This window comes from Pagrus pagrus (genome assembly GCF_965226575.1).
Source record: "Pagrus pagrus genome assembly, chromosome: 20".
Lineage (NCBI taxonomy): Eukaryota > Metazoa > Chordata > Actinopteri > Spariformes > Sparidae > Pagrus > Pagrus pagrus.
The window spans coordinates 9,180,786-9,205,814 of NC_140207.1; the positions used below are offsets into that span (position 1 = coordinate 9,180,786).

The window sequence follows — 25,029 nt, forward strand, 5'->3', positions numbered from 1 at the left end:
GGTTAGCTTATTTCCTGTTATTCAGCTAAATAGCAACCAGGAATAGCGAGACCATTGTGTTTTTATCTCTGTATCAGTCACTTGAAAATAATAAAACACATATATATAAACACATATATATAGGGCTACATTTAACACTAGCATTTCTTTTCACGTATATCAACCACACCTCTCTGACAACTGAGCAAGCTAGTAGCCTAGCTGAGTGGACTTCATTACTTGTGAACTATTAAATGTATCACTAACTAGCCTATTCTGATCATTTATTAATCACTTTTATTTATTTTACAAAAAGAATAGTTAAATTTACCTGGTTCCAGCTTCTTATTTGTGAAGGTTTCTGTTTTCTTTCCTCCTCCCGGACAGGAAACTGAATATCTTCTGGTTGTGGACAAAAGGAGACATTTGAGGACGCCATTTTGGGATTTGCGGTAACATATTGCACCATTTTCTGACATTTTATAAACCAAACAATTAAGTATTTACTTACTTTATTAATAACTGCAGACATATTGATTTATTGATTTATTTTTAATGGTAAAAAATCAATCGCAATTTTTTAAGAGGAAATGACATTAAAGGGCTCATAAAACAGAAATCTAATAACAACTGGACAAGAGGAATATCTAGGAGGGTTTGTATTCCAAGTTACTGATTACCTGTTTAAAAGATGTAGTCAGTAATGTAATCCAAGTATCACGATATAAAAGTAATGTATCTTGATTACTTTCCGTTACTTATAGATTAATTCAATACCAAACAAAGACTAGAGAAAATAAATATCAATATGATGGCTATAATTTATAACAAGTGTGTATTTTGTAAGAATTGTGTATTTGGTTTTACTGTAATGTGCCTGGTTACAGACTGGTACATCATTATTTACTTTGAAATTGTTATCCTGTTAGCAATCCCCTCTTTTTTTCCCCCTGAAATTTTACCAGAATACAGTTTCCTTCTTTGTATCCTAATTACCTAATCCTGTTACATGTATTCTATTACTCCCCGAACCTGGGAATATCATGCTACATGCTGGAAAGCTCCAACACAGCTACTAAATATGAGCTATTGTTTTGCCAACTGCAATTTTCAAGGGTGTTTTTTCCCATCAAATTAAAAATATATATTGCATTCTCCATTTCTTGTATAATTCTATTCATATAAAAGAAAAATGGGCTGCAAAATTAAACATAGCATAACATCGTGACATTTGTGTTAAGGAGCATTAGGGCAATTTCTGTGTGGGTACAGTATTTGTCCTCGGCCAGAAACACACACAGACACACAAAAAGAAAGACTGCAGAGGCAGTTGTGCAACACAGTGCGCACAGGCAGATCACACAGACTTCTCACATCACTCTGTCTCTCTGTAGCAGTGATACTGACGAATGACTGGAGGCTACTCTGCTGGGAGACAGCAAGAACCAGCAAACCAGCCAGGGCCTCTGCTCTGTGCCTGCCAGGCTGCCTAGATCTAATAACAAGCTTGCATACTTCAGTGGCATAACCCTGGCAACAGGAGGAGCAGCAGCAGATTGAACAGGCTGTAGGCTACTGGTGACTGTTAGTATGGACTTTAAACAAAATCCGTTCTGTATTTAAATTAGAAGACTCTGATTTGGATGTGTCACCGCATAAGAAGATCGCTCCATTGAGACGCTATCGGGGGATTTACTGCGGCCTGAGGCGTTTCCATCAACCGGCAATGAACAATTTATTGGTGGCATTCAGTCAATAGAGGCATTCCCTGAAAGTGTCGAGGAAATCAATATTCTCCCTTGACATAACCCATGAAGAGAGGCAGAGAGAAAAAATAAGCAGAGGATTAATGAGTGGCCACACTTGCACTGTATGCAAATACGATTGATTTAGAGTGTTGCCAGTGGAGCGTTATTAATGAACTGACGCGACCAATCATAGCAAACTGTGCTAATTTTGACCAAATTGCAGTTTTCTCCCCTTCGCTCTCCCTTTGACTCGAATGTAACGGATTAATCTCGACTGATCCCAGCGTGATGACTGATTTTTCTTCGGGGGAACAACTCAATTGGCCCGCTGCAGTAAATCTTTGAGAGCAACAAGCACTGCCATTCATATAGGCTTAAACATGGAGGCTGTGTGTCTTTAAGATACAGTAAATTCAAATTAAAGAGTGTCTTTGTGTGTGTGTGTGTGTGTGTGTGTGTGTAGGGATCCTGTGCTGGTGCATTGAGTCCCTCAGGAAGCATGTGTGATCTTGTTTGCGTCACAGCATCCTGAAGTACAGTACATTCATGATGCAAGCCAAGACGTCACACTGTGTTAAGTAGCTCGCCTCTCTCGAGGCTGAGAAAACAGAAAAATACACAAATGTGTTTGTTGATATTACATAAAATCCTCTCAACCTAAAATCCCTGAGGTGCTCCGACAACTCACATTCAACAAAATGGAAATTTCACTCAAAAATGTAGCTGAAAAATGATATAATTTTTATTTTTTAATCCATGTTTGAACACGTTTAACGTTTCCAGATTAATTGTGATTGACTGCAAGTGTGTGTGCATTGACGATCCTGTCTGTGGCAGACTCCAGTCCGTGTTTTACCCCTCTCTCCCTGGCTCAACATGCAACAGCCAGCTATTTATTAATAATTCATACCAAAGGAGGTAGTTGCAAACATATGAAAGATGACACAGAGAGTGCAAAGTAACTGTTAGCTTCATTTGGGTTCACAGTTCCCATTAAATCACACTTTTGCAGTTTGTCAGAGCCTTAAACTGAGCATTTAAGCAGCCATTGTGCTGCATTTCATTCTTGTTAAATATGCATTTCTTCAACACATTCTGCATGTGGTTCACATACATCGCCTCTCAACAGAGTAATCTTGCGGCTTATAATTACACTGCAATTTATTTGATTAATCAAATTCATGACGCCGGCAGATGAAGCACGAGCCCCATTAATGTGAATTATTAATCATTCCACATGCATCATTAAAAATTCTGCTGATGCTGCCACAGCAATGACAGCCTTGTGACAGCGCAGGCTTAATGAGCGTGTTTATAAATGATAGCAAAACATCAAATGACACGTTTTGCTCGCCAAGATGAATGAAGGAATCTGAATTGCATAACATTGTTTTGAAAAAAAAAGGGCAAACTCATGTTTTCATCTGTGGCAGCGTTATTGATCGCAGCGGGAGTATGCAGCAGATGTCACCCACAGTTTCAGCTTCACCTTCCCATCTCTCCCTCCACTGCAACTCACCTTTTCTTCTCTCAGCTTCTCGCAGAACAATTTCAGACTTGAGGGATTAGCAGATCTCAGCTACGAGGCGTGGCTGGATGAAATCAGTTTCACTGGATGGGAGACCGTGAGCACGTTCCCACCCAGCATTTTTCGATCGATGCTCGTGAAATGGCCCAGAGGGACATCTGCAACGCTTTGATGTTCCCTTGAAGACTATCGCTTTTCGACTTGATTTAATTCAGGCCCTCTTTGTCTTGGCGCAAATGAATTCCCGCCTGAAAAGTGACATGTAAACATCGGTATCTAATTTCAACCTTGCTGCGTGTGCGTGCACATTTTTAATATAAAGAGCAGATGGTGCAAGCACACCAGAACATGTTGCATTTTTCTAATTGCTCAATTGACGATACGCATCTTTTTAGCCCAGGAAAACCATAACTCATTACATGTACGCGTCTGATCCGAGCTAATGCCAAGCTAATGAGCAGAGCTGTAAGTGGGTGACTATAAGACATATATGTTGTTTACTGTATACTTCAGTTTATTCAGCAGCCATCCAAACACTAGTAGAAGCACTAAGAATAGAAATGGCATTGAAGCTGAATAATTCAGACGCAGGGGGTGGAATACACAACGAGTGTTTCCGTGAGGCCTGAAAAAGAAAAGCTTTAGAAATGCTGATATCACAACAACATATTGCCCTCACTGAAGAAGCTGTTTGTGTGCTTGCATTCATTTGTTAAGTGTGTGTGTGTGTGTGTGTGTGTGTGTGTGTGTGTGTGTGTGTGTACCGCCAGGGCCTGGTCTGAAAAGGGCCAGGGGACACTTTACACAAGGATGAACTAATCATATCGCAGTTGTCTGTGGAGTGAGTTCATTCAAATGCACTGAGTGGATTCATTGCTGAAAAACTTGATGAGTGGTGAAGTCTCAAGAATTACTCAGATACAGTCATACATGGGTCTACAGTTCCCGCTGTCTGTTCGCTTTTTACAGTAAAGTGTTATTTTAACGTGAACCCTGTGAACCCTGCAGACCAGCGCGGGTCCAACACATCTCCGTTCACCCATAGGGGTTTTTTAAAATATATTTCTTCATCCTCCAGAACAGGACACGCAGCACTTACACTTTTATTTTCCCATTTTCATGCGGCGTTCCTTCTCTATAGGACTTGTTCTCTTCACACTTCCCTAAACTTTACAGAAGAAATTCATAGCGAAAGCATTAAACATTGAACAGGACAAGTGAGAACGGTAAAGCGGGCGCCTGTCAGTGTAGCGGCTGAGCGAGATGGAACAAGATTTGTGGATTAAGGCGAACGTCAGAGTCCTGAACCAGATGTAATGTAAAGATCTGTACTTACATCAGTGGTATAAGTTAACATGCTCTACAGATTACGTGATTTTCCTTTTCTTCAATCATCAGCTGCAACTAACAATTCCTTATTTTGCTTTTAATCAGTCACTTAGTGTAAATCCAATCAGCTGCTCTATACTAACACGGGTCAACTGTCAGAAAAATGGAGTTAAGATAAACTGTCCTATCGATGTAGTACAACATTTTGCTGATCAACAGAGAAGAAGATGACAATGTAAGTGATGATGAGACATATCACCGTAACAATATGCCTAAATAAGTTTTAAAAACACACGCAACTAGCTAGCAGAGATGTTATAAGAGAAGAGATAAACCACACACACACACACACACACACACACACACACACACACACATATCTCACTCCTTGTCTCCAAAAGCCAAACCAGGAAACATTTTAGCCAATCTTGTTGGACTTTGATGAAGCTACAGCCAGGAGCTTGTTAGCTTTAGCACACAAACTGGCAGCGGGGGGAAACAACCAGCCTTGAGCTCTCTGGTTATGTGCCGGACTACAACAAACACTATATAATGAGTTAATTAGTAAGCTTTAGGGCTAGCTATGCTTCCAGTCTTTATGCTGATTCAAGCTAACAGACTCACAGATAGGACAGTTGCATCCATCTTCTCATTTGACTCTCAGAAAGAAAGCAAAAATAAATATTTCCCCCAAAAGTCCAATCAATTTTCTGTCAATACGCTAAGCTGTCGTTCAGGACGACATTTCTATTATTTAGCAGTGAGCAAATTAACTGAAGTACTCAGCTCAGAGACGCTGGGACAGGACACGCTGCGGATGAACACACTCTGCTGCACAAATTGAAGCGTTGACCCTTCAGTTATGAGGAGGACTTGGGGATAGTCTGTCTAATAGCCAGTGTTCAACCTCGGCACAGCATGCTTTATACATTCCAGCGGGCTTTCATTACACCGGAGCCTTGAATTTCTGTGAGGGAGCTCTCGCCCCTGGGAGAGAGCTCTTCATATTGGCACTATGGCAGTGTGTTGTTACTTTCTGCCACCGTGTTGTCATTCTGTAGCCGCCATGTCCTTTCGGTAGAGACAGGCGGGAGCAATTCCTGCTTGAACTGTTCACTGACAGGTAGAAGGTGCTGAGAGAACCAAACAGTGACTACATTATCTCCGCTTCACTGCACTGCTTTCTCTTCGCTTTCTTTGCTCTTTGCCCTCTCCCTCGCCTCTCTCTTTTCTCTCTCCCTGACTCCCTTTCCTTTTTCTTTGGCCCCTTAATTCAGTATGCCCCTACTGAAGTGACAGGTGTCAGAGGGGCTCCTCTTATATTGACTAAAGACTGTCACCTTGGAAAAGAGTCAGTCCACGTCACATTCATCGTGACATATCTCTGCTCTCCAAACAAGACAGAAGCGGGAGTCATTACAGTTTTACTGCAAGTGCAGCTCTTTGACTGTGCGGGCCTCAAATTGGAGGTGAAGTAGACTGTAAATTTTGTCACCGTTTCAAGTTTATAATAAAGAGACAAATAAATGTAGTTACAAAAGGCTGTCAGACTGTTCTACCCGCCAACCAGGGTTAATTACTTTCAATCAAGGTGAATAAATTGAGGGAATACATCTCTACTGACGATGGCTTCGGTAGACCATGATACACTGCAGCCACATGGTAATAACCTATTATGCTTTGTTGTTTTTTTCTCTTTCCTTCAGTGTGTTATTTATGTTCTTGTGCATGTAAATCATCTTGAAAGTTAAAAAAGCTCAAAGTCTGCACCAATGGGAGCTCCTCTCTCCGACAGAAAACGCTGCTCCTGAAGTGCCCGAAACGCTCGTCAGTAGTCCCGCCTTTAATTCTGTGACTTCTTGACATCACACTCTGTCACCATGTCACACATTTGCATAATTTATGCCTATTTTCATGGTAGAAGTGAAGCTAACTTGAAGCTGAAACACAAGAGAGCTGAGCGGAGACACGGTGGGCGGTTCCGGCTCAGGCGTGTGCGAGCCGACCAATCAGAGCAGATTGGGTATGCAGGAGCCTTAAAGAGCGATGTGATTATGATTTTGGGCTATATTAATAAAATTGATATGATTTGATTTAAGAGACAGGAGTGAATACAGAGCTTCTCAGTCACAGGGGGAGAAAACTGATTATGATGATTATGAACCTGAAAATGAGCATAATGTCTCCTTTAACTCCCCTGGGGGGAAAATGGTTTCCTATTTTCATCACTGTTATTGTAATTCCTCTTCACAGCAACCAGATGCAATAAATGCAGCCACATTTCTGGTGGATGTCACAACGGATGCTCGGAAATGTGATGAATCACATGGCGCGATGGCACGGTTATCATAACATGTCATCGATTATAGAATATAGGAAACACCTGAAAATGGATTTTTTTCACAAAGGTGGTTTCAGGGAAAGAAAGTCTTTGTGAGAAACAAAACCATGAAAACCTTCCCTGGAATCAAGCAATTCCACGTCTGAGACACTCTCACAATGCCACTAAACCACCGTGTATTGTGCTGCTGGGAGTTTATAGCTCTGACACTACTGGATTCTGAGATGAAAGAGCGGGGGTGGTGGGGATATGAAAGTAAATCATGGAGGATGGAAAAGAAAGAAGGCTGGTGAAAGAGAGACATGCCGCTGCAGGCAGACATGTGCTGTTAAATGTTAGTTTGCTGAAGGAAAGCTCCGTGGCTGGGGTGTCAGGGAGGGCATCATTACTCTATATCCACCACTAACGGTAACCACAGCTACAGTATGTGTACCTTAATGAGATACATCCTCTCATAATGGTATAATTAATCATTTCACAGAGCAGAGGGGCCGGGCCGCAGTCTCATTTCTCTCCACATCAGTCTCTCTGCAGCCACTGCTTGACATATGCTTGTCAAATTTGTGAGGCCGCCATTTTGTCTCCCCCATATTAAACATTCAATTTAACTCCGTTGAACTTATTGTTTGGTTCAATTCTGGGTCATTTGTAGGAGATGCCGTTTGTGCTCTCCATACCAAGCTGAACATGATGGACGATGACAACACGCGAGAGCCGAGAGTGGAGCTGCATGACAGGAATGGAGTTGTAAAATCGGCTGGGATATCACTGTGTGTGTGAATGAAAGTCCACATGACAGCAAACATACAGGGTGGTGACAGGAAACAGTGTCTCAGGAAGGTGACGGTCCATCAGAAGCTGCTAGAACAACTCCAACATCCTTGGAAAAGATTCTGCAAATCTCTGGAAATCTGTTCGGGGGATAAACACCATTTTTCTGAAAGATACGTGCGAGTGTTATCTGTTGTTTTGGCGATGGTATCGGAGATTATCTAACACAATGGTACCACGCTCACTGGAAGATGATTTAAGATGGGGGTGCTGACACCAGCACTAGCGTTAATTGAGCTCCATGGCACTCTCTCATCGCTGACAACATTTTAACCTGCAAATTATTAATTACTAAGATGAACATCCTCTGTTATAGAAGCATGTGTCATGTCAAGAAAAGGAAAAACTCACACGATGCTTCATTTTTCCCATGCCAGATCTATAAGAGAAGTTTGTTTAATATGACATAGTTTAGTTCTTGGGAGTTGGTGAGGTGCGGCGTCTGTTTCCAATATTTTGCAGCTCTGGTCCAGTGATAATGTATCAACTATGGCCCAGACTGCAACAATTCAAGGCCCCAAGCTTGGCTGTCTGCAACAATCCAACTGGACAAAAGGGGAATGAGAACGAGTATATTTATTTTTTTCTCGTTGAATGGAGGAACATGATGCAGCCCCTCAGACTCATCGTGCAGCGCGCTGACCTCCAGGTCGGGGGTTGTTCTCCCATCGATGTATAGTTGGGGCGTGTCCTGGTGACTGTGAAAGCCACAGCGTATAATTAACTTCATCAAACCATTCGGTGACCCTGTATACCATGTGTGGAAGCATCTGCATGCATTGTGTTTTCCTTTGATTTGTCACCTTTACTGACACATGCCTCTGATTACACCAGAAGTAAATAAATGTCTCTGTGAACCTTCAAAGGCTTTTCAACAAAATAAATAAATATTTCATAGTATCGAGCACGCCACCGAGCTGTCACCACGGCAAAAAAAATAGGCCTTTAATATTTCATATTCGCACATTTGTGATGTGTTATTTTGTCGTGGCAGTGAGTTTGAGCTGTAGTGCTGATGGCAATTTCAGGTCAAGTTGACAAGACGTGACTTTAGGCCTCCGAATCCTTAAAATCTGATTTAGTCAAACATCTCCTGGCTTGTCTGAAGGATCCTGCGATTCCCCACCTCTAGCCTTCACACTCCAGTAGCAGCGCCCGGGGTTTGAGTGACAGGGAAGTAGCAGCGGTGAGAAAGGTTGTACAATACATACTGTATACATCGTCAGTTTAATAAAGACAAAAAAAATCCTATGTGTTGTGTCCAAACTTGACGTTCAGCCATAATACAGCACAGCAGTAGACAGAGGTGGTTAGAGGAACGAAAATATTATTTTGACAGCCTCTTACCGACCAAAGTGGTTTCATATGTGGAGATTTATCTCTTGCGAAGGCCTGTCTGAGGCGAAGAGGTGCGGATACGAGGGAGTGAGATTGGATGTGATCCCTGTGAAACTTCCATCAAAGCTGAAAATATGGTGTCTACTGCTGGTCAAAGGAGGCGATTTATTTTTTCTGTTTCTTAACAAACCCCATTGCTGTGGTGTAACTCGCTATTTTTGTTCAGTCACACCTGAGAAAGAGCATTTTTGGAGCGTTTTTATCTCGAGGATTGAGTACGTGGTATCTTTAAATGTTGGATATTGCAGAGTGAATCGTTTCGACACTTCCCAGCAATGTCTAAATTATTGTTCTGGGACTCGGAGCGAGTCTTGATTGCATTTAGCGGCTAATATCCTCCGCTCTCACCTTTGTTGTCCTTTGCCATCCTCATTTGTAATCTAGTTGGCACAGCCACCGCTATTGGTCACGGCAGTTTAATTGTGACATTAGGAGGCGGCTCGGTTCTAGAGGGATCCACAAATGTCGTCCGCAAATACGCCGTGAAAGTCACATAGCCTGGGCTGTGAGGAGATAAACACTCCGAATACACAGAGCTTGTTAGTCATGGTCCCTAATTACCAAACGGTTCATGTAGGAACGTCCCAATTGTCCAATCTAGTCTGCACAGAAACGATGCCAGGGACGCTGTTGGCATGCAAAACTATTCGAATTTAAGAATTTTTTCTAATACTTTTTTCTCCCGTGATTGATCAAGATTTCTAGCCTCAAACTGTTTTCTGTTTATCCGGATCCTTGTCAGTTCAAGGTAATTGCTTCTCTCGCCGGCAACCTGACAAAAAAAAAAATGTTGACAAAAGCTTAATATTTAACAGCGTTGTGGATGTAATCGCTGTGTGAGGCAGAATATGAGAACTCACAGCTGCAGAGACCTACATGAGTCATAAAGTGAATCATATTTTATTACCGAAGTGACAGTGATCCCCCATAATACCCATCATGCACATATCTCTCACGATGTAAGTGATCAAAGATGGCGGGCGTGTAATTGGATATGATTTCATTCATTATACGATGAGCAGCCGACAAATTGGGCCTTGTCCTCTGCCAGCAGTACGGGTCACAGCAATCAGTCAGTCAACTTGAAAGAGTCATCCAGACACAGTGTGGGATTATAACATCAGAAAAAGCAGCCGAACACTGTTACCTCTAGTTTTAAGAGTTATTTAGGTAAATTTAGCCTCCAACACCGGGAAGAGCTTGTCGACTTTATGGTCATGAAGAACTTCTAGTGTTCACGAGTGTCAATACAGAGCGCTCAGTTTCTCCCACATATGCGACTGTAATGACCCAACTCAAGTATATGACCGTGTAAGCGAGTGCGTACCTGTGTGGATGACTCATAATTGTGTGTTCGTAAAACCTTTAACGCAAGCTCTCCTGGAGGAGCGCTGCATTAATTATTACAAAGGGCTGCGTACGAGACACCACGAGGTAACATCTGGTGCCGGGTGAGGAAACTGGCGGGGGAGGTTTCCTGGGTCGAGTGCCCCCTTTACAAAGGTTGAAGCTCAGCTGTGCTGCCGTGTCCCCCGCCTGCCTGCCTGCTCACAAACTGTTCTTCTGTGGATTATGTGAGTGTTATTATCCCAGTTTTAGCCAAAAATCATGCTGTGTGAGGTTTTGAATACTGAACCTCTGAAACAGCAACAACTCTCCATTAAAGTTACAATCTTTAAAATGTTCCTCTGTATTTGATACTATTTATGATCTGCATTACACTCTTTCTAATCGTTTTCATTGTCTCGGGGTCCACCATTTCTGCACTGGATTGAAAATGTCTACATGATGCATGCATGTAATCCATTACATTTGTAATTTTTCTTATTGACATTAACTGATTTAACTTTAGTTTTAATTGAGAAGACTGTGCTTCACAAAACTACTCAAGTAGGCATCCGAACCAGAAGTACCAGAAGTAGCAAAAGTAGTAAAAACACAGTGTAGAAAAATACCCTGCTACACTTAAAGTATGTACTGTATGGATACTAAAAGTGAAAGAACTTATAATGCAAAGTGATGATTATTATATTTGGGAATTATCATTATTGATGCATAAAAGTGCGACGGTTTGACCAGAGGTCGAATAAACTAAGTACATTTACTCAACTCCTGTACTCAAGTACAATTTAGAGGTACTTTGCTTTATACTGTACTTCCACTCCACTACATTTTGGATGTTACTTTTTATTCCACTACATTTATGTGATAACTTTAGTAACTAGTTACTTTGCAGATTACACGCTGCATCAGAGTCAAACTGGCACATTTTAATATTAATAAATTGTATCGACAATAATCAGACAGATGCTAATACTAATGCTGATCTGATCATCAGTCGACCAATAGTATACAGTATAAACATTCAAGTACATAAAATGTATCATTAACTTTTACGTGTATTTTTGATACTAAAGTACATTCAATATCAGATATGTTAAGACTATTCATACAGGTGACTTTCACTTTTACCAAAGTGTGGTAACTGGTAACTGGTGAATTTCCCCCAGGGATCAATAAAGTCTTATCTTAATCTATAATTAGACATATCAATATATATTTGTAGGGTATTTTTTATGATATTAATCTGAATCTGCAAAAGTAAATTGTAACCAAATTTGTCAAATAAATGTAAAGTACAGAAAATGGAAATATTTTAGCAAAGCAAGAGTACAACATTTTACTGCAGTATAGTACAAAAAGTTGAATAACTGTCTCTGAGCAGGAGCAGATCGTCAGAATAAAAGCTCTCCTGTGATTCAGTTTTTATACTTGGCTTTGAATTCATGCTGCACATACAGTACACTCTCACTGCCACACTATCATGCAATGGTGCCACTGTGTGGAAGAAAGCTGCACATACACGACCTGCAGTGTCTTTACATGATGACAGGCGTATTAAATAATAAAATAAAAGTATAAAAACAATGTTAGAGCCTTAAAGTTTCACTTCAGCCCCATAATGCAAACAGACAGTAAATAATAAACCAACTTTGAGCTTTAAATACACAGTCAGTACCATAGCAATACATCAATATGTGAATGGTTTTCTGAGAAACACAAGAAAAAACACATTTATTGTCCAATAACTTCATTTAATACGAAAAAATTTAAATCTCTCGATGACAAATTACATGTGATTACTGTAATTTTAAGTAATGAGTTCCAGGTCAGCTGTAACCTCATTATTCTTGATTTAATTTGATGCTGCATTCATTAAACAATGCGTCGTATTAAATCATATCAGTAAAATAGATTTGTAAAGATTGGTGACCTGCTCGATCTGAACTCTCGCCACCCTCACGTCCAATTAGCTCCGATTAGCAAAAGTTTGGGTTGTAACTGAGGGCATGTAAAGTTTAGGCTTCGTAGAGACTATCCAGGTCACCCTGGCGGTTCTGCATACTTCCTGTTTCCTTCTAAAGTCTCACACATTTTTAATTTAAGTATGTCCTGATTTTCTTTTTACTCGCTGGTCTTTTATCTCCAACCTGCTTTTAACAACTAAACAGTTGTCATAATTGTTTATGACGGGGAAGATAAGAGATGCACAGTGCAGGACTGTAAAAAGGGATGACACAATATACAACATGTCATGCCAACGCAGGGTTATTAGTAGAGGCGCTGCCATTCATTACCTGCACGTACTGGACTACATTTGCTGTGGAAGAAGCAGAAGGACGTGCATGTGTAGATATGTGAAGACGTGGGTTCAACTCTTACATTTAGACTATTTTGTTGTGCTTTTGTCCTTCATGCTTTATTGTCAAAAGTGGAAGTTATATCCTTTTTGTGGACTTTTGCCCTCAGACCATCATCATGTCGACCCACAGCCCAGCCCGAGTCGTGCTCATGTTTGTTGGATTTTTTACCTTTTTGACTGCGTTTATGCTCAACACTCTGGCAGGTTACGGTGCTAATTCAGGTGAATATTTGTCAGATGAATCAAATCATCATCGGGAAGTAAGTTATGGAATAAATAACCAGCTGTGCTCAACTCAATACAGGTGTTTTCATGCAGGAGACAGAGGAGGTGACACTCAAGTACCTAACACCCATAACTCCTGCTGAGTGGGCTCTGTTTGTCTGGGATTTCATTTACATCTGGGTTTTTGCCATGTTCATATACTTTTTGGTGGGACTCTGTAGAAGGTAGGCTTCTGCACCATTTGTCGCATTTTCATACATAATTTACACAAGATGATAATGCTTAATACCTGCATCCCACTCCATAACTGTGTCTATTTCTTAATGCTTTTATCTCCTTCGTTGCATTATTGCACGCAAGCGAATCACTCCACCTCGTCCAGAGGCAATTTATTCTTCCTCTGTGCAGTCATTTTCTCTTTACATGTCGCAGATTGCTCAGACTTAGTATGATTATTTCCCCGCAGGCTCAATTTGTTTGCTGCGGTGTATTTTCCCCTCCCGAATCTAACAATATTATCCTTGCTCCCCGCAGGACCGCTTATGACTGGATGTACACCACTCCGGCGGTGCTACCTTATGGATTTCATGTCTCTATTATCATCAATGTTTGCTTGAATATTACATGGTTGTTTCTGTATGACAGAGAGTAAGTGTGTGAGTTCAGGTTGGTCGAACAAACATGGTCCTCCATTTCCAACAACATGATTAACAGCGTTATTTTCTGCCGTCGCCCCTGACAGTTTAAACGTCTGCTTTCCTGTGTGCGTATAGGTTGTTGCTGCCAGGGCTGATAACCTCAGCACTTATGACGGTCACCGATTACATGGTCCTATTTTTCTCCTGTCATGGACTGAAGATCTATGGAGCCTGGTTGCACAAACATCAAAACACAGACCTCTGGCTCATCAGAATATTGGTAAAATAGGCATTTTTTTCTGTGTGGGGACTGTTTTTCTTTTAGATCTACATGGCTTCAAAGAGAATGACATTAAAAAAGGGGAAGCGAGACTTTGATTTACAGAGAGTACGTTAAAGCTTGTAAAAACAGTAATAAATTTGCACATTCAGCAATGTACGAAAGCGCTCTTTGGACTGAAGGGCTGCACACGTACAAAAAGACAGAAATCCAAGGCTCTCACTCTGAGTTTGAGTAAAGATCAAGAAACCATTTTATGTAGAACAACAACATAGTAAATGTTTTACAAGTGGCCCTCCTCAGGCTACATTTGAACCTTTACTATACTTGAACATTGACTGATGTTTCCTTCTTGTTTTATGCGTGAACAACTTCTTACGCCTATTTCCTTGCAACACATAATCCTTATCTGCCGGCATAAAGAAACTATCCTTGAGATGTAAACTGATAAGCATCTTTCTTAAAAAGTCCTACTCGAAACCACGTCTCCACTGGACACTGGATTTATTTGTTTTTTAGTCAAAGTTGTAATGTGTAAAAATTGTTAGTGAAAACATTAAAAAAATAAAAAATTATCAATAGAATGTGAAGAAATGACAGTTTTTACATTATGATGTCTTTGTATTGGGTTGCAGAGATATCTGCTGAAGTTAGCATGCTAACCAGCTAACCCTGGCCCAGTCTGGACCACTAGATGCACGGCTAAACAATCTAATTAGCTATCGGCAGCTACAGTTAGCAGCAATCAGCTGTTACTCTGGTGATATACTGACCCCTATTTGTTTTGAGTATGACTTCAAAAGCAAAGTTTTTTGGTTTAAGGGATCATTATGAACTAGTACAGTGCAATGTCTGTCACACAACATAATGGCGATAGAATAATGACACGATCAACGTCAAGATTTGTTCCCTAAACCTCAATTTCACTATGCAATTATGCCACCGGACGCTAAATCTCCCCTGAAAATGAAGGCTTGCAGCCTGACACCATTTCTGTCTCCGTTACAGACTAAACGAACAGATACATTTACAGTTTGTTGTGTGTTGTCGGTAGTTGTGACTCCGAGGGAATCGGAAAGGGGCCAAGTTGTCCTTGCGACAGTGGCAGCACAATGATAATACTTAGGGGGCAGAACTTGTGATTATCTGCAGTCTGATTATCTGAAAAGTGTTGTTTTTCTTAGCTCATTAAAGGGGAACTGTGCCAAGTGTTGCTCAGAGGGAGGCACACAATTACTAAAAAATATTGGGCTATGGCGTTAGAAATAGTCAGCCTCTGTAGCCCGCTCCTCATCCCTGCTTGAGGCTAGTAGCTCGAGGCTACAGCAGCCGCTACAAACATAACACACCCTAATCTTGACTGTCTGTAGTTGAGTTGCATTGTGGGTAATGTAGGCACCAAGGAAGAGGAATGCATGGAAAAAGACAGCAGATTTTTCGATTTCTTGTTATAGAGCTTCGACAATATACTGTAGCTCCTTATTTCATTTTTAACCAGGTGGTGTCAAAATCTGAAGGCCACTTTTGGCCTGTCCTAGAGGTGTTTGGCTGATTAGCTTGGTTTAGCATAAAGACTGGAAACAGAGGGAACCAGCTAGCCGGGCTCGGTGCAAATAATAACAACAACAAAACAACCAGCACCCCCTTCTCCAGTCTTTATGCTAAGTTAAGCAAGCTGTGTGCCGGCTGTAGCATCATGTTTACTGTTCATCTAACTCCAATCAAAAAAAGCAAAATAAGCGGTTTTCTGAAAATGTCAAACCTTTCCTTTAAAAAGACATGTTATCAGTCAGTAGTAGTCCATTTGTTGAGCCCCACTGCACACTGCTGGCACATTATAAGGTAAAAGAAGCCAGTTATGGTCCCAAAGCTGCTGGCTGCTCCATCACCCATATCTAAAGAGTGAGTCCTCGCCAAAATGCCCGGTCCTACTGAATGTGCAAAGTCTGTGCACAAGGCGACTGTGGTCTGAGATTAGGAGGCAAGAAGCAGCCGAGTTAGGCCGCAGCAAAGACCTTGGGATTGGTTTCCAGTCCTTGCACTTGACATTAAGAAGAAGCGACAGATCCTGTATAGTAAACTGTATTTTTAAGGTGGGAATCATCATATGTGGCCTAAATATACATCTGTGTCTGTCATCATTCAAGCTTCTTTCACTGTGTTGAATCAGGTGCAAAATGGAGTAGCACTATACGCGACATGGGGGACTCTCTCCACTCTGCTGAACCTGACGATATACTTACAGCACCTGGCAGATGTATCTAAATGTGACTGTGCGAAGCTGACACTACTGCTGCTTCTGATGAAGTTGTTAGGCTGGTGAGTCCGACTCCCCGCTGCGTTCTGTCGTTTAGCTGCTGGCGTCTTTTTTTCTTCCCCTGAGAGACGACGCACGAGCAAAGAAACTCCAATCTTCTGTCTTTGTCTACCTTCGCTCGCAGGTTCCTGTTAGAGAACTTCCACCTTGACAAGCACGTGCGTTATATTATGACCGTCTACCCCGTGGTGATCCTGTGGTTGTCAGGCGTCCTGAGCAATTCCAGCTCTCCTGAAAGTAGTACTTACATCTTTGCAGGTAGTTGAACACTGCATTCCTTTTCCAATATGATTTTTTTTAAATCACTCTGCACACTGTTTATTGATTTATATATGTATTAATCCTCCTTATCTCTCTTCAGCTTCTATCCTGGCTATTACCATCTTTATGTTTGTGGCACGCATCGCCCTGGTCACATGGAGGCATCGCAATCAACCGCTTTACACTGACAGTGGACCCAATATGTCGCCTGTAGAAATAGCATTGACACAAGGAAAACTTTTTCTATGAACATGAGCTTAGAGTTTAACTCATCATTTTGTTGTTGTTGTTGTTTGTATGTTTTTATCTGTTTTTTTCTGAGTGGAAATCTCAGTCTGTAGATTTGAAAAATGCCATGTGTCACAGAAATACTGAAATTCATGTATAAATACTGCAAAAATATGACAATTAAAATATGAGAATGTACAGATGATTTCACCTATTAAAGAAAATATGTAAAAAAAATAATTAAAAAAAGTCATTCATTCTCTTGTTATTTTTAAATTATTATACATTTTTCACAGTCAAAAAAAAATAACTTAATAGGAGCACCACGAGAGAAAAGAAATGCAAATGTCCAGTGTGAAGGATTAGGTAGGATAAGATGTTTGGTTTGTCCGTTCTGGGCTTCCATAAAAACACGGCGGTGCAACATGGCAGACTCTGAGAAAGAGAACCTGAGGTAATGAAAACACAACAATTGTTAGTTTCAGGTGATTATACACTAATGAAAACGTGATTATGAACATTATATTCAATGTCTGCCAACAGATCCTTCTAAATCCTACACACTGGACCTTTAAACTGTGGTAACATGGAATAAATGTTGAGGCAAAAGATATCAAAACTATTAATAATTGGAGTATTTTTCTTACAATATATTCCAACACAGAAATAATATTACAAAACATATATAAAAGTAAAGGGGCACAGTGTAGTTTTGGAAAGAGATATTTAACCTCAAAATATTAATGAGGTAATAATACAAACTTAGACATTTCTATAGAGCCCATAACTGAATAAACAAGCTGTTCTCAGAGGAAAGGAAGGTCCCCAGAACACTGTTTGAAGCTATACAGGTGGCAGGGTCCGCCACATATAAACAAAGTCAAACAGTATGAAATTGTGTTGTCCTTTAAGGTCAGTCATAAATCAACAAGGCATAAAAAATTATCAGTCAATGAAGATCTTTCTCTCTTCTGATTAAAGTTTCTTCCCCAGAACTACACAGAGCACCTTTAAGGTTGAAATAAATTATGAGTATGAGAGAAAAAATAATACATAACTAACTCTTCCTCGATTCACCGAAACATTAAAAAATCTTTGTAATAAACGTTTTATTACACTGCAAAAAGTAGCTGAAACTAAACAAAATCTGTCATGACAACAATAGAAAATGCCCATCACAATTTCTCAGAACACGATTGGAGACATTCTTACATTGCTTTTTTTTTTTTTTTTTTTACTATACTTTACATACTAAAAGCACAAAATCTAAAAATATTACATTTGCAATCCTAGATTTCTAATTTAGGTAATTATAAGCTAATGAATACATATTTCTAAATGTTATTTTCCAGTTCTGCTTTGAGGGGCTGGGGCTACTGTAGCTGGTTAGCTTGCTAAACATGCTTTTCAACACGACACGTAGCATTAAAACTTCAAAACTGCCAAAATTCTGACATATTGCACCTTTAAACTATTAATCCGTTATCATTTAATAACATTTGTGTTGATCAACTAATCAAAAAGTTTCCTTATTCCTTAGCACAAGCTCTTCCCTGTGTAAGTATCCCCGTGTACTAAGTAAAAAAAACTGCTGTGTACAACTGTATCAAATGAGGTTTCCTTATGTCAGCACCAGCGCTCCGGCTCTCTAACTTCCTCATGCACTCGCTCACATTCCTTGTCGTATCATAATTACAGGGATTACAGGTCCATTCAAAGCGACACCATAAAATTGTCCAGTACATTCATCCAAAGTCCAGAATATGAGGTTGTGGTGACAAACATTGTTTCTCTCAGTCTTCTGAGCTAGCAGTCAGACACTATGGTCAGGTTCCAGATGGCTCCCCTGTCAGCGAAAGACAGTAACCATGTAGTGATACATGCTGGGAGCGTTGGTCTGGCTGTTGTCTCTCAGATGATCTCGGTCATCTTCTTCACTCTGACAAAGGACAGCTGTGTGCCCAATGGTGAGTGTCTCCACATCTACTGAGTATTTCACGTGATCGTAAGAGGAAGCTAGTATTCAGATCCTGAAAATGTGAGAATCTGATGGTTTTAGGCTGGCTGGTGTTTTGCTCATAGTGATGTTTTCTAAGTTAATGGTGCTGTCACGTACTGTAGTACAACAATCAGGACGATGATTCATTTTTTCAGTGTTAGACGTAAAGATGTTCTGGCGTCTTTGATCGCTGCTTGTTTGGTCAAGGATATTTTAATGTTTGAAAGAAATAATTCAGATTGGAGGACTCATCACAGCTGCACAAACATGGATGCTTCACTGTGCACTACTCTCTGAAAGACCTTTGCCCTGACAGCTGTTCACATGGATGGAGGCCAATATCAAACTTGGCAATATAAAAACACTGACACCTCATAACCTGGACTGAAAGTCTATTACGTAAGAGATCTAATTACAGTGTTTTAGGAGACTCATCAGTGTGTCTTGATTTCTCATACAGCCTGATGAATAATAAGTCATTTGTTTCCCTCTTTGCATTCAGCTCTGTTTCAGACCTCATCCTGGAATGTGTCCAAGACCTTCCCCCTGGAGGTGACGATGGACTGGTGGTCGGGAAGTTACTGGGTTATGATCGACTTGTGGTCCCTGGCATGGCTTCTGCATGCAGTGGTCGGCCTCTTTAAAAGGTAAAGACCGCAAGAATAAAGTGTGGTTTACCAAGGAAGTCTGAATCCCTAAAGCGTCAGTAGCGGTTGTTCTGCTGCGGTCAGTGCGGTTTAGTCCAAGAAAACACTTACAGCAGGATGTTAACTGGGAGATAATTCAGAAAATTGTAATTATTTTTTAACGATGAACACTTGAAACGATGATGACACGTGCAAATGACATCACAGAACAAAATGTAAACTATTTTGGTGTTTCATTTTAATTTAAGATGACGTTAAACTTTTTTTTTTTCTTCTTACAAACACGCTGACAAAGAGGAAGCTCTTGGGTAGATAATAATCACAATAGATATGAAACTACAATTAACCTCTCTACTGATACTAGCAGTGTCAACAATCTAGTTTAATTAAGGTGCTGTATCGTTAAGACTGTTACTGTTCCCTCCATATTGTAGGAATGTCCTCGGGCCTGAATCATGCAATCCAGAAATCCACCCTCCAGTATTTTACCTGATGTGGGTCATTATCAACATCTCAAGAACGTGCAGCATGTTTCTGTGGGACAGACAGTGAGTTGTGCCGACGCTCTTATACTTTAATATCGCACTCAACTACAGCAATGTTTACACTCAAACAGAAATGAGTGTGCGCACAAGCAATCAAGGCTGCTCTTGTTGTCTACAGCAATTTACTTGGAGCCGTCCCACTCTGCTTGATGCTGCCTGTGTTCAGCTTCTACATGCTCTCCATTTCCTGCTACAACCTCAGCGAGCGTAAAGCCTGGCTAGCCATCAACTCCCCCAGAGTGATAACATGGACGCGTTACCTGGTGAGGCCGATCACTGTAGTAAAACCTACAGGGTAGGAGGCAAGGAGAATGATTTTAATGAAATAAAAATACATTTAAAGTTTTCTCCAAGTGAATCTTTGGTCATTTGTGGCAGACCCAGAACGGTTTGGCGGCGTTTGCTTGGTGGTCTCTCTTGAATGCCGTGGTCGGTCTTGGAGTAGTGCTCAAGTACAGAGCTGGCGTGCAGGACCCGCTGATCAGCGCCATCGTCCTCAACATAATCACCTACTGTGCTTTAACCTGGTAAGAACAAAAGTACTGGAGATTTAAAGGAAGAATTAATATTTGATTTCTATTTATTAGTGATTATAAAGCACTTGCTAATGTTTTAATTACTTCTAGTAGTAGTAGTAAATTAAAGGTGCAATATGTAAGAATTTTGGCTTAAAACAATCAAAAAATTAACTAGAATATTAACAGAGTGTGAAGAAATAACTTTTTTTAGCTTTTACATTATTAGGTCTATGTAAGCCACTGTGTTGCGGAGATATCGACTGAAGTTAGCATGCTAACCAGCTAGCCCTGGCCCAGTCAGGTCCAAAGCTCCTGTGCAAACGTTGTAAACACCAGCGCTCCTCTATTGCTCCAAGCTCCAAGGTGCACAGCTAACCAAGCTAACGGCAGCTACAGTCAGCAGCATTTAGCCATTACTCAGGTGATATGATGACCCCTATTTGTGTTGGGTATGAGTTAAACAGCTCGCCAATTCTTACATATTGCAGCTTGACGGTACGAGTGTCTGGAAGATATTAGAAAGACTCAATTTAGAGTTATCTGGATAGTATTTACACTTGTTTTGTGTTTTGTTACAGGTTATACCTACAGGTCGGCCCGCTAAACAAGTACTTGCGCCACACATTCTGCGTTTACTCCATTCTCGTTCTGGGCCTCGGCGCCATGTTCACCAGAAGCTATCGTGTGCACGACCTGGCTGGAAACACAATCTTCTGCGGTAAGATGTCACCTTAACAGTGCAGATGCAGATTTAGAAATAAAAATGTGTCCATTTAATGTGGAATTTTCCTCCTTCCTCTCTTATCTCTAGGCATCCTCATGCTCATCATGACCATGATGAGCTTCGTCCATTTGATCTTAGAATGCTCACGTACGGATGAGTCGGGCCAGCCTCTCGCCCCGGAGCTCTACGTGACATCTGCGGGCTGTGAGACCGTGTGCCAACCAGAGGTCAAGCACAAACCTCAGAAGTGCTGACATGGAGACAGCTCTCTGGCATGACACACCCATTGTTGTTTTATTGTGTAATCGTCAGAGTGATTGTCTGCAAGTGTGCACTTTATATTAATGTCCAAAAGGGGGCAGCATATACTCACTTCACACTGAAAGTGTGGCATGATAAACAGAGCTCTGTTGGACCAGAGGGTGGCTCAGTGGTTCAAGCTTTTATAATGAAAATCTCTCTGTGTGGAGCACATTCATACAAAATGTCAAGAGTATCCAAGACAAATAAAGAATATTATCCTATGTGACTCGTTCTGTTTTTTGTGTTGATCTCCATCTTTGTTCAAAAACATTAAAACCAAAAAAAAGCATAGCTTTACTCTTAATACAGGCTGAGCCAAGGTGAGGTTACAGGTAAAAAAAAACAAAAACACATAATAGAAGTTTGTTTGTTTGTTTGTTTGTTTGTTTTTATCTCAAGATGACGAAAACAACCAATGGACTTTACTCAAACTGCATAATCGCCATGCAGCGTGGTCCCAAAACACTCGAGTAATGCAATGGTATAAATAACACAGCAGACAAATAAAATAATAACAGTAAAAAAATAATAAAAACAAAATGAATTCAAAAACCTTCGCACCCTCTCTGCGTGCCTCGCTGTGTGGGTGACGTGTTACCCCAAAGATAATCGCACATGCTCAAGTTTCTAAGTGCCCTCTTTCTTGATGCGGCTTAAAGGATGGAATATCAAACATGCCCGTTGGCTGAGGGGAAGAGCAGCTCGACCTTTGATGAGGATAGAGGGCTGAATAGAAACTGAACGACAGATGAAAGCAGCAGGGAGGGGGGGAATAAAAAGGACAATAGGGGATACGATGAATGTGTCCAGGGATGGACATGTTGACCCACAGCTGAGCAAATTGGTCTCCATCAGCAGGATGGAGGAGTAGATAAAGATATTAAATGCAACATTGTCTCTTTTTTTTAACCCTCATTGAGTATTTTTTATTATTTGGATTGAGAGTCATCGATTGATTTACAACTACCTGAAGACCATAGTGTTGCTTTTTCCTTGCTGTTGTGCTATGTTGGTGTTTACAGATATTAGATTGCCCTCAGCTTTGGCTGGATGTCTGTGACCCCGATCGTAAACTCACGCTGGCAATTTATTTGACCGCCTCATTTGGAGAAAATCAGAATGTTATTATCTCCGGCTTCATAATGCAGATTGATTTGCTTTCAGGGCCGTCGCTGAAAGAGGCAGAGCTAGGTCAGGAGTGGAAAATCACTAATTACAAATCACAACACTGAGAGTCAGTTTTGTGCACCTCGATGAGTAAGTCACTGCTCGAAGAAGCATCAATTTGGACGGGATATTACAGTCTGCTACGTTTGGAAATGTATGTTTGATACAGATGTTGTGGCTCATCAGGATTTACCATTTAAGTTTGACCTGAACATTTTCCATCATGAGGAAATCTGCTAGAAAACTTTGTTTAAAGTAAAGCTGACATTGGATTTTAGACTGTTACTGAACTTCATAATCAATTAATTGTTTAAGTCATTTTTAAGCACAATTAACAACATTTAAAACTGCCTGCAGAATTTAGTTTAGTCAGTAATTTTTAGGCAGAAATGTCAAAAACTGGTCCCAACTTCTCAAATGTGAATATTTTTCGGTTTTCTTGGTCTTCTATGACAGAAAACTTGATATGTTTGGGTTTTAGACTCTTATTGAACTGTATGTTAATCGTTTAAGTCATTTCTAAGCACAGGTTACAACATTTATCTGGCTCCAGCATCTTAAATGTGAATATTACCTGTTTTTCTTGTTCTCCTATGAAAGAAAACCAAATATGTTTGGATTTCATTATTATACTGTATTTTGATAATCAAATAATCTTCTAAGTTATTTCTAAGCACAAATGACAAAAGTTCACTAGTTACAACATTTTACATTTATTGTTTTTGGTCTTTTGTATACAGTAAACTGAATATCATAGGACTGTGGACATTATTTTTGATAACTTATAAGTCATTTATGCAGAAATGTCAAAATTTAACTGGTTCCAACTTCTTATGTGTGAATATTTTCGGGTTTTCTTGGTCTTCTATGACAGAAAAATGATAGGTTTGGGTTATTGAACTGTATTTTATTTAAATCAATTAAACGTTTAAGTCATTCTTAAGCACAAATAACAAACTTTCAGTGGTTTCAGCATTTTAAATGTGAATATTTAATTGCTTTATTACAGAATATGTTTGAATTGTGGACTATTGTGATAACTAATAAGTAATTTTTAGGCAGAAATGTTTTAAATTAACTGGTTTCAGCGTTTTAAACTCGAGTTTTCTTGATAGAAAACTGAATATGTTTGGGCTTAAGACTCTTATGTATTATTTATTATTATTATTTTTATAACCAATTAATCGTTTGAGTCGTTTTAAGGTATAAATAATAAAATGTCACTGGTTCCAGTTTTAAATGTGAATATTTGATTGTTTTTTGGTCTTTTTACAGAAACTGTTCAGATTGTGAGCTGTATATCAAGAACTAATACGTCATTTTAGGCAGAAATCTCAAAAATTAAACTGGTTCAAGCTTCTCAAAAGTTTTTTTTGTGTGTGTGTTTTTCTTGCTTTATGCTGGAAAACTGAACATAGAGAGTTAAAGATAGTTATTGGACTGTAATTTAATAATCGATTCATCTTTTAGTCATTTTTTTTTTAGTCAAAAAGTCATTTTTAAGAACAAATAACAACATTTCACTGGTTCTGGCATTTTGAATGTGAATATTTGATTGTTTTTTTTGGTCTGTTTTGTTTGGGAGAAATGTAAAAAGAAAAAAAAGGTCAGTTTGTCAGTGTCTCAGGCTGTGGGAAATTATTATTTGGGGCCCTTTTTTGCATTTTGTGGCATTTTATTCAACAATTTTTGAAACGAGAAATTGAAGAAATAATTGTTGGTTGGAGCACAAGCTTTACAAATTCATGGTCCCCACTTTGTAGAACATTACTGTGATAAAAGGGGAGAGGGATAAATCAGAAGCGTGCAGTCACACTCAAATTACAGTCAAAATGCTGCCTGTGCCCTTCTGTGGTAAAATATAATAACTGTTATTCAGAGAAAGAGACCAGCATTTTCACACCGAACAATATAATGCATTGAGAGCAGAAAATTAGATTTCCCACATACCAGCCAGTATCAGATTAAACAGTCCCAATCAAATTTCCTTTAGAGCTTAATTTCAACTACTCCTTTCTAAATACCAACAAGTGCTCAAAGTAATTCAAAGATGTCAGGTGAAAATGTGTGTAAAAGGTGGCTACAAAGTCCATTAAATTGCTTCATGGATGGGACTCCTGCACATATTGCTCTGTGGTGTGTTATCACGTTTTTCCTCCAGAGTACTGAGGCCAAATCCTCCCCGGAGTACAAACACTGAGGGGGAAAAAAGGGCAGACGAGAAGGAAGAAATGGAGGTGTTTTAATGTCTGGCGGGATTGTAATTGTTTCTATGCTCTCCAAAGACCTTTTTCCCCCCATAAGAGAAATAACCTAGATA

At 40.0% G+C, this 25,029-nt stretch overlaps 2 protein-coding genes across 2 annotated transcripts; both read left to right on the plus strand.

The window, feature by feature from the left end:
• The first annotated feature begins 411 nt into the window (after positions 1-411).
• On the plus strand, positions 412-16,993 carry LOC311249335 (uncharacterized protein). The gene is made up of 5 exons (XM_084340283.1): positions 412-431; positions 13,856-14,000; positions 16,171-16,319; positions 16,442-16,575; positions 16,679-16,993. Exons 2-5 carry the CDS (start codon positions 13,890-13,892, stop codon positions 16,825-16,827), a joined length of 543 nt encoding a protein of 180 aa, XP_084196409.1. The 5' UTR covers positions 412-431; positions 13,856-13,889; the 3' UTR covers positions 16,828-16,993.
• Positions 16,994-18,555: 1,562 nt separating this feature from the next.
• Positions 18,556-21,701, plus strand: LOC311249332 (uncharacterized protein). Its single transcript, XM_084340279.1, has 7 exons — positions 18,556-18,773; positions 19,308-19,452; positions 19,887-20,000; positions 20,116-20,260; positions 20,376-20,524; positions 21,094-21,233; positions 21,327-21,701. Exons 1-7 carry the CDS (start codon positions 18,629-18,631, stop codon positions 21,491-21,493), a joined length of 1,005 nt encoding a protein of 334 aa, XP_084196405.1. The 5' UTR covers positions 18,556-18,628; the 3' UTR covers positions 21,494-21,701.
• The last annotated feature ends 3,328 nt before the right edge of the window (positions 21,702-25,029 follow it).

Excerpts from the sequence above, each read along its gene's own strand:
- LOC311249332 (XM_084340279.1), top strand. The coding sequence starts at position 18,629 with ATGGTCAGGTTCCAGATGGCTCCCCTGTCAGCGAAAGACAGTAACCAT. Across the intron at positions 20,525-21,093 it reads ACCTACTGTGCTTTAACCTG|GTTATACCTACAGGTCGGCC; the intron begins GTAAGAACAAAA and ends GTTTTGTTACAG. Across the intron at positions 21,234-21,326 it reads TGGAAACACAATCTTCTGCG|GCATCCTCATGCTCATCATG; the intron begins GTAAGATGTCAC and ends TCTTATCTCTAG.
- LOC311249335 (XM_084340283.1), top strand. The coding sequence starts at position 13,890 with ATGACGGTCACCGATTACATGGTCCTATTTTTCTCCTGTCATGGACTG. Across the intron at positions 14,001-16,170 it reads TCTGGCTCATCAGAATATTG|GTGCAAAATGGAGTAGCACT; the intron begins GTAAAATAGGCA and ends GTGTTGAATCAG. Across the intron at positions 16,320-16,441 it reads CTGATGAAGTTGTTAGGCTG|GTTCCTGTTAGAGAACTTCC; the intron begins GTGAGTCCGACT and ends CTTCGCTCGCAG.